The sequence below is a fragment of the Clytia hemisphaerica genome, unplaced genomic scaffold (assembly GCF_902728285.1).
Source record: "Clytia hemisphaerica strain Z4C2 unplaced genomic scaffold, Clytia hemisphaerica genome assembly, whole genome shotgun sequence".
Taxonomy (NCBI): Eukaryota; Metazoa; Cnidaria; class Hydrozoa; order Leptothecata; family Clytiidae; genus Clytia; species Clytia hemisphaerica.
Window position 1 is genome coordinate 53,613 of NW_027103582.1, and position 15,311 is coordinate 68,923.

The following is a 15,311-nucleotide window of genomic DNA, read 5'->3' on the forward strand; positions in this document are numbered from 1 at the left end:
TTTAAACTATGCCAGTACTTTAGCCTAAAAGTAAGAAACATTGCTCTATAGTTTTACCCAATTCATCTGAACTAAGTTTCATTGGATATTAGGATTTTAACTTTTACCCGACCTGGTTTAAAAACACGCTAGGGAACTAAAAATAATGGAAAATCACTGGATTAAAATGAGTAGAAGTCATAAATTCTATTGTCAGCAGTCATAGATGCAGTAGGAATTCCCAGTAAGGGAATAAATAAATATAGATATGAAGTCTGTCTCAAAATAATTTGCAGCTGAGACAAAAAATGGCTGTAACTTTTGGAAGAATTTGAATGAAGTTGCGATTTTGTGCTCGTTGAAAAGATATTTGTGAGTGGAATATTATCAAGCAAATAAATTTGAAAAATACATAAAAATGAAGAAAATCAACTTCTTGTAGAAATGAGGTATGATTACAATTTTCACAGGAGTGATTCTTCAATCTTTGACCATCATCACTGTGAAAAAATTTTTCAAAAATATTTCTAGAAGAAGTTAATTTTTTTCTTCTTTTTTTTTTCATTTTAAATTTTCTTTTTTTTCCAATTTTTTTTGCTTAATAATATTCCACTCACAAATATCTTTTCAATAAGCACAACATCGTTACTTGATTCAAATTCTATCAAAAGTTACAGTCATTTTTTGTCTCAGCTGCGAATTATTTTGAGACAGACTTTAGATAGTGTTTTTAATGAAATAAAACGAAGAAGAACAATTAGAATTCTATCAATAGAAACATCTAGGACCCATAAAAATGAAAGTGCAATATAGTGTCTCCTTTTCCGTATAACTGGTAAACAGTTCAAAATGTACACTAAAAAGGATGGATAAAATCTATACGAGGATGAAGGAAAAGAAAGGCAAATAGCATTTGTCTGAAAATTCGTATCAAAAGTTTTATTTGTCATCGCAACATAATTTTAAATATTTCCAAACAAAATGAATAAATTAATGTTTACATAACGCCCCCATTCCTCAAATATTGAAAAACGCTAACTGGAAACGTCGCTTGCTTGAAGTAGGCGACTCTCTTCCAGTGGAATTATCTTGAAAAAAATGTCCTATTGTAGTTAAATTTATTTTTGGTTTGGTTTTCCTTCCGATTCACGAAGTGCTTTGGCAGCTCTAGCCCACCATTCGACTTCGTTGAATAATTTCTTTAAACTACTGCAAATGTGAGTGTTTTCTGTTGTTCCATCTTCCTTCACTTCCTTGTGAACCTGTTGTGAGAAAGAAAACGAGCAAAAGTTAGTCAACAGGAATTAGTTTATTCATAGTCCGTATAAAATACCCTGGTCCCTCGACTTTTTGTCATTAGCTTTTTTCTTGGTTCATAACAAAAGACAAAAATTGATTTTCTCAGTTTTTTCTCACGTTTCTAACAATTCCTCCCCTCTTATGCATGTCGTTCTAAAAAAGCTAGAATTAGAACGCCATGCTCTTAAAAGATCAGTTCGCAATTTGATCATATGATCAAAATTTGAGCAAACCAAACCGATTTCTCAACCTAAGTTAAAGCTAGAAACATTAGAAAGCAACAATAGGCTTCCTAAACTTATTTTTTATCCAAGCTATGGTTAGTTCAGTGTATAATTCAATAATCAAAAACCAACCATCAGTGGCAAATCTACGTAGAAAGTCCGCGAGTTGAACTTTCTTTTATATAAAGCACAAGGAGTAGGTCAACCCCGGACCAAATACCCTTATTTTGGAATTTAAGATATTGGAGCGATTGGAGCGATAACTGTCAAAACGAGCTACTTACAGTATCGACGGCTACGAAATGTTTGACTGGGAGGCATCCGAATTCTGAAAGGAAAGGGCGTGCAGAGGCGACCGCCATAACACCACCCTGATTGCTCATGGAGTAAGATACGACACCACTTGATTTGAATTCAAAACTAAATAGAAAATGATACAATACAAAGGCATGTGTTTGACCAGTTAGTTTATGATGGGGAGGGGATGCTTCCGACAGATCGGTATTCCGGTTTTAGGCTTACTTCTTCCTACCAATATTCCGGTACATATTGAAAAAAGAGAATTAGCTGTATTAGTTAATGCAGGGGTTCTTTTGAGCCTCGGCGACTAAGTAGCTATAGTTTTGAAAACGACGAATCCTATGAGAATAATGGATGGCACGAGGAGCTAAGGAGTTTTCAAAAGTTTGCTAAAATCAAAGTAACGTTCTTCTTCATCATTTAAAGATGGACAGAAAAAAATGGACAGATAGGTAGAAGAATAGGTTACCTGGTTGGCGGTAGATGGTCCATAAGGTTTGTCAATGCTGGTGGAAGACTTCGATTGTATTCTGCAGTCACGATAATGTAACCGTCTGCGCTCATTACAATTTCATTTAGTTGCTTAAGGTTCTCAGGAGCTTGGGATGGATCGCGATGGAAATGTAGAGGTAACTTCAGGACTGGTAAATCATAATCGGCTGGGTCTGTAAAGAAATGTAAAAGAAAGTATTAAGTTAATTCAAAAGCATGGACCACTGTAAACTACAGTGTTCCAGTGTTAAAACGTGATGTAAAAACTACTGTATTCAAGGAAAAAGCTCAAAAGTTAGGATTGCGTTTATATTCTGTATGGGGCAGAAGTGTTTTAACAAGAATTTCCTGCTTGTTTGAGATTTGCTTCCTATGCTAACTTCCATAAGATACGCGGAAAGACGCACGCAGCAACTTACCAATAACTTCAAGTGTATGTCCTTTAGAGCCCAATACTTCATTGAATTGACTTTCAACAAGTTTCTTCATACGATCGCCCATACGACCATCACGAATAGAAGATAAAATACAGACCAGTTTGATGGGAGCCATTTCAAGATGAAGTGATATCAAATGTATTCCACTGAAAGCTTAGCTCTTTCTCTTTCCAAAGTCAAACTAAAACAAGAATGTATAAGAGTAAAGAAAAGCGTAATAAAATCTCCTGTTGTTGAACATTAGAATATATCATAATCTTTCAAACTGTTTGAATAAATAGAATGTATGAATAAAGCTTTTTATTTGAACTATCTCCCTCTTATAGAGATGCCATTCAAATGCAAAAAGTTGAATTCAAAGCTTCTTTATTCACGTGCAAAATCTGCTTTTATCAGCAAATACAACAGCAATTAATAATTTAATAAACGTTACACGTGATATGAAGAACTTTCTAGTACGAAAACATTCTGCAGCACTTTACATAACTTTATTTCGTGTCGTAATAAACCACAAATGTGGTATAATAAACGCTGTTACCATTTACCATTACATTTATAATCAGATTACCTTTCAATTGTGTGTAAAATGAAAAGTACATTTAATTTTGCTATCAATAAAGATTACTTCTTTCAAGAGTTTTTGATGCACCATTTTTTTGTAACTGTAAAGAGAGTGCGAGATAAAAAACAAACATTAAAAGAATATACATACCCCTTACATCTGCAAAGCATAAAATTAAGGGGCAAGATCCTTAAGCAAATATTGGCTGAGCTATCACTGCGAAAAAAACTTTTCTCGTTTGTAGATTAAAACAAACAAAAACAGAGAAAGAAGGGCTGTAAAAAAGTATTAAGAGACACCCCCTTCCCCTGTTAGGTCTAGGACATAACATTCAACCAAATTTTACTTTTAAAACAAAATATCATCAATCTGAGATGTATAAATGTATGAGTATGTCACATATGTATATAATCGTAAATATTCATTTCAATATAATTTCTAAATTTACAAACTAGAGTGCTTTACAAAATCATGGTACAAAAAAAATCCATACTTAATATGATATTTTCAAAATTGGTAATCGTGCAATAATAATAAAAGCAAACCAATCAAACCCAAAATCATTACAGATCGATCCAAATAGTGATACACAGAGGAAACAATCCCTAAACTTATTAAGAAGCATGAAAGGTGCAATTTAGATTAAGTGATACAGCTATTAGGGGTTAAAGGGCTGTAGTAGAATGTTGTAGCTATCTAGTCACCAAGTCTAATAATAAATAATCTAGCTAGCTGAAATAAAAGTAGTCCATTTAGAAGTATCCTTTCTTTGCTGGTACTCCATCAGTGTGACGTTTTAATTTGGTTGCTTCACCCCACCAAGCCACTTGTTGAAAAAGATCATCTAAACTCTCTGTAATAAAATGGTTCTCAGTACTTCCATCTTCGTTCACCTCTTGGTGCACCTACAAAGTGAAAAATATTGAAAGAAACCTACTGTAAATATTGTGGTATCACTGGTAATGGACTTGAAAGATATATAGTTAAGTAATGGCTTGAAAATTGATCTCGAAGTAAATCAGCTCGAAAATTAGAAACAGTGAAAATGATGATAAGTTACTCTCAGATTATCTCATTCCAAATATAAACAATATTATATATATGATGCAAAAGAAAAAGGAAAGCAATTAAGTTTTTCTCAACTCACAGGACATCTCTCGTTTAGGACTAGAGGAAGAAATATCCTAGGATCCTAGAAGAATGGAAAAGAAATATCAATTGAAATATTGAAATGAAGTAATGAAGATGAGATAATTCTTACAGAGGAAACAGTAGTCATATGCTTGACTGGTAGACAACCAAGTTCTGCCAAATATGGTCTTGCAGCAACACAAGCAGCTAGTCCACCTCTTGTTCCAAGGGTATAACTTATCAATCCACTTGGCTTATACTCGAAACTAAAAAACGATAAATGGTGTGAAATTTGCACAACTTTCAAATTTATTTGATACACTGCATAGCCTGAAGATTGTACGTGAGTAACAAACAGTGTATAAAAAATAGTACAAAATTATTAAAATGTTGTTGAAAACTGTTGTAACTTTCATTATCTTTTATTTTTAGTATACCTGGGTGGTGGTAACTGGGACATTAGGTTGGTGAGTGCAGGAGGTAAATTCATGTTGTATTCAGCAGTTAAGATAAGGAAACAATCCGATTGTTCCACTTTTTCATTCAATGTTTGAAGAATCTCAGGAGCCTCTGAACGATCTTTGTAGAAGTGTAAAGGCTTTTTCAACAGCGGTAAGTCATACTTGACAGGATCTGAAATTGAAAGAGATGGTTCAATTCATGATTCATTCTCTTATGGTGATTCTTTACAATGGAGCATCTTAATGAAAAGGCAACAAACCTATCAGTTCAAGTTGATGTCCCTTTGGCTGCATGGTTTGATTGAATTGGGCTTGAATGAGTTTGACCATTCTGTCTGCCATTCTTCCTTCCCGACATGATGATATAAAGCATGCAAATCTCAATGCCATATTAATAAATTGGTTTTTAATAAGGAACTAAAATATGAAACGGATTAAAGTTCTAAGCATAATTATTTTTGGTGAGTAAAAGACAGAATTTTGTATGACATTATTGAGACTTTTTGGTCTGAAGAAAACCATTCAACCTTTGCTAATCAGAAAGTCATGTTGAATAATTAAAAAGTCCAGCATCAAATCAAAACGATATTGAAAATATTAGTACACAAATGTCATCGTTTTGATATACTGGAGTTTTTAATCATTCATTATGCCAGACCTGATCAATCAAGCTTGTCAAACCAATCGAGCAACTGAACTACTCTAACCTCATTGATAGATTAAAGGTTACTATTAAAGGTTTCCAGGGGGTTCTCTCCTCTAAAACAGACATCAATACCTTGAGATCGGGTAACTTGCATATATAGCCCTCAAATGAATGACCTGCCTGGTCATTAAAATAATTAAATCAAAACAAATCTGGATTACGGATTCAAATGTATGTCTGTTGATCATAAAAGTGATATGTCATGCACACGTATACCAAGTCTAATGGTGATAAAAGAGATTTAAATAAAAAAAATATATAATTATGTTTGAAATGTCATTATTAAAATTTAAGATTACATGTCAAGCAGCCATTGAGAAGCATCTGAATTCCCGCCATCTTAAAAATTTATGATCTTGCATGATTTTTTATTATCCAACCACGCTGTTTATTTGCCCGCGATTCCGTCAGCAAGTTTAGTAACTCACTAAAAATACTTGCGCTGCAAATATGAGATTCTGAAATGGTAGAGTAGAGCTAGCTGTGAGCAGAAACATTTGTTATAAAATTTTGCTTCTTTGGTTGGTCAGGGATTTGAAGTACCCTAACTTGGTCTAATGTCGACAACCATCCTCTAATTCCGACACCCTTTTTATCAGCTGAAATTTATAGAAAGATTGAAACTATTTTTCTTTGCTTAGTGGTCAGAGAGGAATAATCCTTTTACAATCAGTGATTCAAGCTTTCATATTATTCCTCTCTCTAAAGGAGGGTGTCGGAATTAGACGCTAGGGATGTTGATATTGACCAACTTACGGTACATAATTTGAAGAAGTACATAATCACACTCACGCTGCTCACATTTTGTCGCCATTTTTTTGTGTTGTTTTTTTCTAGAGACTTTTTTTCCAGTGTGCCCAATTGATTGACATGTCAAAGTTACAGAGTGTCAATAACAGATATCACAATTTTCTGCGGAAGAACAGACTTTTTTGATATATCTGTGTTTGGATGCTTGCGCGATCGTATTTACGATCACATTTACGCGTCTCTTGTCGCAAAGAGTTGTTCGAGTATTGTATTTACATATTTGTTATCTATGATTCACGGTTATGTTATTAATTAAAGACTTTGGAGGTTCAGTGAAATGGTGGCCGAATGGTTGTCCCATGTTTTGTCAGATAATCCCAAGTTAGAGCAGTTGACCGTACCCAATCTCGTACGGTAGTCATTTTCCAGGTCCTTTTTCACAAAATTTCACTGTCCATTCAATAGCCATGTATAATTTTGTTTTGAAAAGCCCACCCAATTTTAAAGATGTTTATTGTACCGTGAGATTGGGGTAATTTGCATCAGTCAGTATAGACTTAAACTTGTATATATAAAGATTACGGGATTTCGAGTAGGGCCCGATTTTACTTTCATTTTGAGTGGTTTCATTTTTGATTTCAAGCTAACATCTTAGCAACGAGGTGCTCGCCCATAGTTACAGAGTTTTGTGCAAAAAACTAAACATAGAAAATTTTCCAAATCCCCCATTTCGATTAATGCAATGAAAAATGAAACTTTTCTATGTTTCACTTTTTTGCACCTATTCTTCAAAATGAAAATATTTAAGATTTTAAGTTCTTCTTTTATTCAATGATTTTTTACGGCACTTTGTTGACAATCTAACTCTTGCATCAAATTCCCGCTTTCTTCAGTAAATTGAAGATGAGAAAAAACCTAAGCCACAGATCACGGATTGAAACAAATATATGAAGGGTGGGATTTTACAGCCACCCGTCGTGCAAGGCACTGAAAGGCCACAGGTGCCAAACAGAAGGGCTGTTTGAAATACAGCAACCTCATTGGTGGAAATTTGATAAACAGCTGCAAAGGAGCACTGGGAAGTAATCAGTAGAAGAGACCACTTTCGTTTTTGTTGCAAATTTCTATAAATCTTCTCTCAGGGATTACTGGTCAATATACAAATACACATGCAGTTACATCAAAATGCCTCGAAAATGTCAATATGAAAATTGCGTAATCAGAGAACGTATGTCTCGCTCATTATAAAAAGGCCGAGACAAACTTTCAATAATTGGATTGTAACATCGAGTTAAGTCTCTTTTGTTAAGTCACCAGGGGGTAAATAAAACAGACCTTGATACATTTATCGTTCGTTTCAACTTGACAATTCGTTTAAAACTCAGCCTCCTAAATATTTGGGGTAGGTAAAATATGTACAAAGAAATTCATACTTTTCCAAACCGGCGAATCTTTAAAAAAGAAGCGAACAATAAAATATAATTACCCTTTCCAAATAAACCTCTTCGGTGGCGAGCGTAGTCTACTCTGACGTAATTGTAAAATTTATGTGATGGGAGTTTGACATAGTAATGTAATGTTGTTTGGGGAATTATGAAGTTCTCTGGAATTTCGATTTTTTATGACTTCTAATGGTACTTTTTCTAATGAGTTTGATTACTCTGTTCTCACACTTATGTCTTTTTTTCGCGTCCTTTTCCGTGATTACTTTTATTTATATTTTTAAAGACAGGTAAGAAGGCATATTGATGTAACTGACATGTGTTGTGTCGACTTGTCAGCATTGTATTGTTGTAAAGGAAAAGATAAAAGAGGTAAGACTAGCCTAGTTTTTAATCCTGATATAGGAGTTTAAGTTTAGACTGTCAGTGGAGGCTAACATGCATACCCCTCAATTGAATGACCTGGTTGGTCATTGAAATACAAAGTTAAATAAAAACAAATGGTAGAGTAGAGCTGCGAGCGGAGCTGCGCAGTTCATTTGTTTTGAAATTTTTCTGCTTTGATTGGTCAGTCATTTGATGGCTATGCAAGTTTAAAGGTTCCATTTTTTAAAGATATCTACTGTAAGTTGGTCTAATATCGACATCCCTCCTCTAATTCTGACACCCTTCTTTAGAGACAGGAATAATATGAAAGCTTGAATCACTGATTGAAAAAAGATTATTCCTCTGTGACCACTCAGTTAGTCACACTAGCGTCCCGCCGAAATGTGTATCAAAGATTAATGCTGCGAAAGCGCTATATCGTTTACTTGACTCTCAAGCAAAAAAATGTGCCGCAAAACTTCTAAAGGGATTCATGAAAAAATAACCCGGCACTTTTTAATGAAATTAACATTTTCAAAAACTTTGAGAAATTGCCTAAAATTTGAGCCCTAGATGAAAAAATTTGAGCCAAGCCAACCTTGAAAACTAATTTGAAGATCAACTTCCCAAGAAAAAGATCTACGGGGGAGGTGGAACCCACCTAGATCCGCGCACCGCCGGATAGGCTATCTCCGGGAAATTTTGCCGGACCTTAAACAATGACCCATTTACATGTGCAGAATTGTTTTTACTTTAGCGTATAAACAAGGCCTTAAAAATCGAAGCACTGTCTCGGGAATTGAATGAAAAATTTTGGTTGGTTGATTTTGGCTGCTGCACGTTTTATTTTGTTTTTTTTCAATTCAATTCAAAACATATATTTACCCGAAGGAAGGGACACCAAGTTTAGAAACCTAATTACAAATGGTGCAACCTAATAAAGAAATGAAAACTATTAAAATAAAATAAAAGTTTTGTAAAATCTAATCTAAATAAAATCTAATGTTAGTCGTATGTTTTTTAAATATACTTATGTTAAATATTTACATTTTTAGTTTTTTAGTGAAAAATATATACATCTAAGAAGCATTCTGTGTGCAATTACTGTTCCTGATGAGGGGGTGGTTGAGGGGCATATTTATTAAGGTAGAATTTTCGGACATGTGATACTAAGTCTAGTGGTTCAAGGATTTCGACAACTTCCACACTTTTCTTAGCAAAAAAATAAATCACAGATTTAAAATTATTGGCATCACTGAAACTAGAATTCGTTCAGAGCATATTGATTTCCCTATTGAGGATTATAAATCTTTTCATACACCCACTGAGGCTGAAGCTGGTGGTTCTTCACTCTACATTGATGAAAATCTGAAGCCTTTTCGAAGAAATGATCTTGAAAACCTCCTTTATGTCCCTAAATTTCTTGAATCAACTTTTGCAGAAGCCTTTGTTGGAACATCTGATCTGATTGTAGGTTCAATCTATAAACACCCAACACTCAAAATTAAAGATTTTTTACCCAAATTTGGTATTCTCCTTGATAAAGTAAGCAAAGAAAACAAAACTTTAGTTTTATTAGGGGATTTCAATCTAGATCTTCTTGAGTTTGAATCAAAACCTGAAATTTTCGAATTCCTTGATATCCTCAGTAGTTATTTAATCAAACCACACATAACCCTTCCTACAAGAATCACTGATAAATCTAGAACATTGATAGACAATATTTTCATTTCTCCAACACCTTACTGCACTAGTAGTGGCAATTTCATTACTGGAATAGCTGATCACCTTTTACAATTTTGTATTTTTAATAATTCTCAATTCGATAACTTATCTGATAAAACAAAAGGCTATTACAAAGATTGGAAAAATTTTAACCAACAAAATTTCAGTAATACTTTCAATGATTTCAACTGGGAAGAAATTTTAAAAATTGATCAAAATGACCCAAATATTTCATTTGATAACTTTTACAGCAAACTTACAGAATTGATTAATGAGAATGTACCCATTAAAAAAAATTCCAAAAAGCAAAAAAAGAAAAAATTAAAGCCATGGGTCACAAATGGTATATCTACCTCAATGTCAGTCAGAGATAAACTTTTAAAAAAATCCATCAATGCTAAAGATCCAATCAATGAAGCTAACCTACGTCAAAAATACAAATTTTATAGAAACTTAATCATCAATTTACTGAAAGCCAGCAAAAAGAATTATTTCAAAAATTATTTTACCTAAATTCTACAAACCCTAAAAAAACCTGGGAAGCTATAAATGAAATCATATACAAAAAGAAGAAGGAACAGTCTAATATTGTCTTAAAAAACTCTTCTAAAAAAACGAAATCATTTCTGAGCCTACTGAAGTTTCTAATGAGTTTAATAAATTTTTCACTACCATAGCAACTAAAATTCAAGCTGAGATACCAAACATTGGAGATTTTAAAGAATACATAAAAAGACCAACATCAGGCAACTCATTTTTCTTTACCCCAGTTAACAAGGATGAATTATTAAACATTTTCAAATCCCTAAATCACAGTAAAAGCTCAGGTGATTTTAGTATTCCTGGTAAAATTTTTGACACAGTTCCAGACTCCCTTGCAACTATTTTTAGAAAAAAATCCTAAATCTCACTTTTCAAACTGGAATTTTTCCAAACTCCCTTAAAACTATTAAAGTAATCCCAGTTTTCAAAAATAAGGGATCTAATCAGGATGTTGATAACTACCGTCCAATTTCACTATTATCGAACATTGATAAAATATTTGAAAAACTTGTTTTCTCAAGATTAATGTCTTTCCTAGATTTCCATGATATTCTCTCAGAAAGACAATTTGGCTTTAGAAAAAATCATTCTACAAATCTTGCTCTAATCTCTCTTACTGAAGAGATTCGTAGGTCACTAGATGATAGCAAGTTCTCCTGTGGTGTTTTCATTGATCTGAAAAAAGCTTTTGACACAGTTGACCACAAAATCCTACTCAAGAAATTAGAACTCTATGGTATCAGAGGTATTTCCCAATAATTGGTTTCAATCATATCTTTCTAATAGAATTCAATATGTTTCATATTCAGGTGCAAATTCAAACGCACGTAAAATCTCAACAGGTGTTCCTCAAGGTTCTGTTCTAGGCCCTCTTTTATTTTTAATTTACATTAATGATCTATGTAATGCAATTGAACATTCCCTAACCTCCCTTTTTGCAGATGACACGAGTCTAATCTACTCAGATAAATCTCTTATTAACATTGAAGAAAGTATCAATGCAGATCTCCAAAATCTTTATATATGGCTTTGTGCAAACAAAATCCTTTGAATGTAGCTAAAACTAAAATTTTACTTTTCAGGAATGTACACAAACAAATCAAACATAATCTTCAGCTTTCGATTAATAATATTCCCCTAAACTTAAGCGAATCAGTCAAATACCTTGGTGTAACTCTTGATCACTTTTTAAATTGGAGAATAAACACAAACGATCTATGCTCTAAATTAAGTAGTGCCAATGGAATAATTTCTAAACCCAGACATTTTGTTCCTCTATCTACACTACTTCAGATTTATTATGCTCTATTTTTTTCGCATCTTAATAATTATGCTTGCCAAATCTGGGGTCAAAAACATAACTATAATGTGGAAAGAGTCTTTAAACTTCAAAAACGATGCTTACGAATCATGACTTTTTCTGATTTCAATGCTCACTCTAGTAAAATCTTTTATGAACTTAATCTTCTTAAAATTTCTGATCACATTAATCTACTAAATATAACTCTTGCTCACAGGATCTTATGTGGCTTTTCTCCAATTAGACTCAAGAATCTTTTCTCTCTAAACTTTTATCAACATAAACAAAGAACCAGAGGGAAATCAGTGCGTCTTCTTTTCAGGCCCTCTTTCAGAACTTTTATGTATGGTACAGAATCTATCACCTATAGTACCATTGTCCAGTGGAATGATTTACAACAGAATTTTCCTGCTTATCCCTTGACTGACTTAACTGGTTGTGAACTTAGGATAAACTTACACAATTATCTTGTATCTGATTACTAATTGCTTTGATTGAACAGTGACAGTAAAGCTATAAAACTTTTATTAATTTTTTTTTTTTTTTTTTTCTTTGAATTACTTTCAAAATTCACCTTTCAAAATCATGTTTCCATTTTGATATACCTAAATACATATTTAATTTATTCATAATGATCTCATTATTGATATATTACATATTATTACTACTACAATCATGAAAAATAAAATACTACTACTACTACTACTACTACTTATGGAGATTTTTGTCATCGTGATGCTCTTGTAAGTTATTCCACTGTCGTGAAGCTAGCCGTGTAAGCGAGTGAAGGCCAAAGGTTGTTGTGTTAACGTTTTTGATGAAGAGAAGGCTGATATGGTTAGCTCTAGTCTCAATGTCATGAGGGATTAAGGAAATGGAGAAAGTGGAAAGGCAATCGGAAGGCAGATATCTGTTGAGATAGCGATATATAAACATGATGTTAAGAGTTTCAACAAGATCGAAGAATTTTAGGATTTTGAGTTCAGAGCAAGTTACGGTAACTGATGCTCTGGGTTCTTGGAAAGTCATAAGCCTGATTGCTGTATTTTGCAGGACCTGGATTCTATGTGTCACAGTATTATCACAAGTAGATACTATTATCAGTATTTCCAACTTTCAAGTTTTAATTAATATTGTCTTGCGAACCTGATTCAGGTAACTCTCATCCTTGTTGTTGAAATGTATCCTGTAGATGACTGATGTTGTTTTTTTGTGACAGCTTAATTTCCTAGTGTGACTAACTGCCACTAGCCAAGGAAAACAGTCCAGACAGTTTCAACTTTTCTATCAATTTCAGCTGATAAAAAGGGTGTCGAAATTAGAGGGAGGGATGTTGACATTAGAGCAAGTTATACGGTATATACGTACCTAAAAATTTTATAAATCTTAACTGATTACCTTTATCAGAAAAATTACCACCTTGCCACACACACAGCAAAACTCCCCACTCTACACTCCCCAAGGCTCGTCCACCACACAATCCAAAAAAATATTTGGTTTTATTTGCTGTTTCTTTCGATGTGCGAAAAAGCATCGGATTTTTGCTATTTACAGGTGAGTATGGGCAGCACGTATCGCCTACTACGCCCTCTACGCCGCCCTTCTCATTTTTATTGTTTTAAAACCTGGTCGCCCAAAACGTTTTCATTCACCCTTTTACTCGGAATTCGGGAATAACCGAAAGTGAAACTGAATAAGAGAAACCATGCTGACATTAGACTAGTAAACTAGTCGTTGAAAACAGACCCATATATCAAGCTCCAAATAAAAAGATAGTAACATTGAACATGGGAACATATAAATAAATGAGCATTTATAAAAACGAGTCTAGGTAATTTTCTAGTTGGTGAGTTGGGGAGTTTGGGAGTTGCTAGTTTCGAGTTGGGATGTTCGTAAAACTTTACGGCGACCGAAAATTTTCTAATTTAAACTAATGTAGCCCAAAAGTACAAATTTCAAATTAGCCAGTACCAAACATATTATTGACTTTAAGATCATGAAAATGGTAATGTGCTGGCTAGCAAAGCCAAAATACTTAGTACTGTTATGTCATTGTCATAATGCCATAATGCTGACAACATGACAAGTTCTTTTTTGTCATTTTATCATTGGAATTGAAACTTTTTAATAAAAATTTTGATCACATTATAAAATACAATGGGTCTAAAGTCACTTTAATCAAGAATTATATTTATACTCAATATGATGCAGGAAATATAATTGGATATGAATTGGCAGTAGAAAATAGCTTTCCATGCTCTCAGCGCACGTGTTTAAGGCAAATAAGCATATTACAGGTGGTATATGTATTATACGTATTATATGTGTTATATATTACTCTCATATTACATTTACTTTCAAAATCGTACTTTTGATGTATGTTATTCTTTTTCGGTAGCCGGTAATTTTTTAACTCCCCAACTCGAAACTAGCAACTCCCTAACTCGCGACTAGAATAGTTTCCAAACTCTATAAAAACGCAATAAACAGAAAGAAAAATAAATGCAATCCCGCACGGGTCGGGTCAGACATGATACAGTCTCCTTACGATCTTAGGTGAAGAAAAAAAGGCGTTGGAAGTAGCTTCTTCTAGTCGGTTATTTTCCTTTTCTCTCACGCGCGCTGAATATTTAATTAGTATTTACATTATTTGATTGAAATTTTTATTATAAGGTTATAAGTAATAACCGACTAGTTTAGTAGTCTATGGTACTCTATGCTGACATATGCTTACAGCTGAAAGTTCAGTGAATCTCTGGAATCTAAACCTTGCAAAAACTTGCAAAAGCCAGCCAGAAAAGTAGATCCTAATATAGGAGTTTAAGTTTAGACTGTGAGATGAAAAGCTTTTAGCTTTTTTATATCTTTGAGATTATTTCTCTAGTAAACTAGTAAAACTCTCGAGAATAAATAATATATGATGGATGAAAAGGCAGTCTCGGGTAAGAATATTTTCATTTATTTTACATCTATTCTCGAGAGTTTTACTAGTTTACTAGAGAAATAATCTCAAAGATATAAAAAAGCTAAAAGCTTTTCATCTCACAGTCTAAACTTAAACTCCTATATCAGGATTAGAAATTAGGCTAGTCTTACCTCTTATCTTTTCCTTTACAACAATACAATGCTGACAAGTTGAAACAACGCATGTGTACAATTAATTGACAAATAATCCCTTACAGAAGTTTATATCGAAATCTGCTTCCCATCGCTCCTTCGCGCAAACAATGAGGTTGCCGCATTTCAAACGACCCTTCTTTTTGGCACACGTGGCCTCTCACTCTCAGTGCCTTGCACGACGGCTGGCTGGAAAATCCCACCCTTTCTATTCGCTGAGTTATCAAAACAAATTTGTTGTCAAAGAGATTTAACAGTAAGTGAAAATACAGGCCAGGGCCAAGTTAGGGCAGTTGACGGTAATAATCGTGATTTATTATAGAAATCTTTCAAATAAATACATGTTAGAACTGCAAGAAAAAAGTGGGTTTTTTTCCTCTGGGATTTGCATGATATTAACGAAAGAAAATTCATCCAATAAAGGGAGTGAAAGATAGATTTTAGACACGTACATTTTACTAATTATTTTTTGAATCG

At 33.5% G+C, this 15,311-nt stretch overlaps 2 protein-coding genes across 2 annotated transcripts; both read right to left on the reverse strand.

Moving 5' to 3' along the window:
* Window positions 1-891: 891 nt before the first annotated feature.
* LOC136801275 (uncharacterized) lies at window positions 892-2,932 on the reverse strand. Its single transcript, XM_067057902.1, has 4 exons — window positions 2,714-2,932; window positions 2,272-2,467; window positions 1,787-1,922; window positions 892-1,241 (listed from the first exon to the last, which is right to left on the reverse strand). The coding sequence occupies exons 1-4, from the start codon at window positions 2,844-2,846 to the stop codon at window positions 1,098-1,100; spliced, it is 609 nt and encodes a 202-aa protein (XP_066914003.1). The 5' UTR covers window positions 2,847-2,932; the 3' UTR covers window positions 892-1,097.
* A 916-nt stretch (window positions 2,933-3,848) lies between these two features.
* On the reverse strand, window positions 3,849-5,323 carry LOC136801276 (uncharacterized). Its single transcript, XM_067057903.1, has 4 exons — window positions 5,146-5,323; window positions 4,862-5,057; window positions 4,555-4,690; window positions 3,849-4,198 (listed from the first exon to the last, which is right to left on the reverse strand). The coding sequence occupies exons 1-4, from the start codon at window positions 5,273-5,275 to the stop codon at window positions 4,046-4,048; spliced, it is 615 nt and encodes a 204-aa protein (XP_066914004.1). The 5' UTR covers window positions 5,276-5,323; the 3' UTR covers window positions 3,849-4,045.
* Between the last annotated feature and the right edge of the window lie 9,988 nt (window positions 5,324-15,311).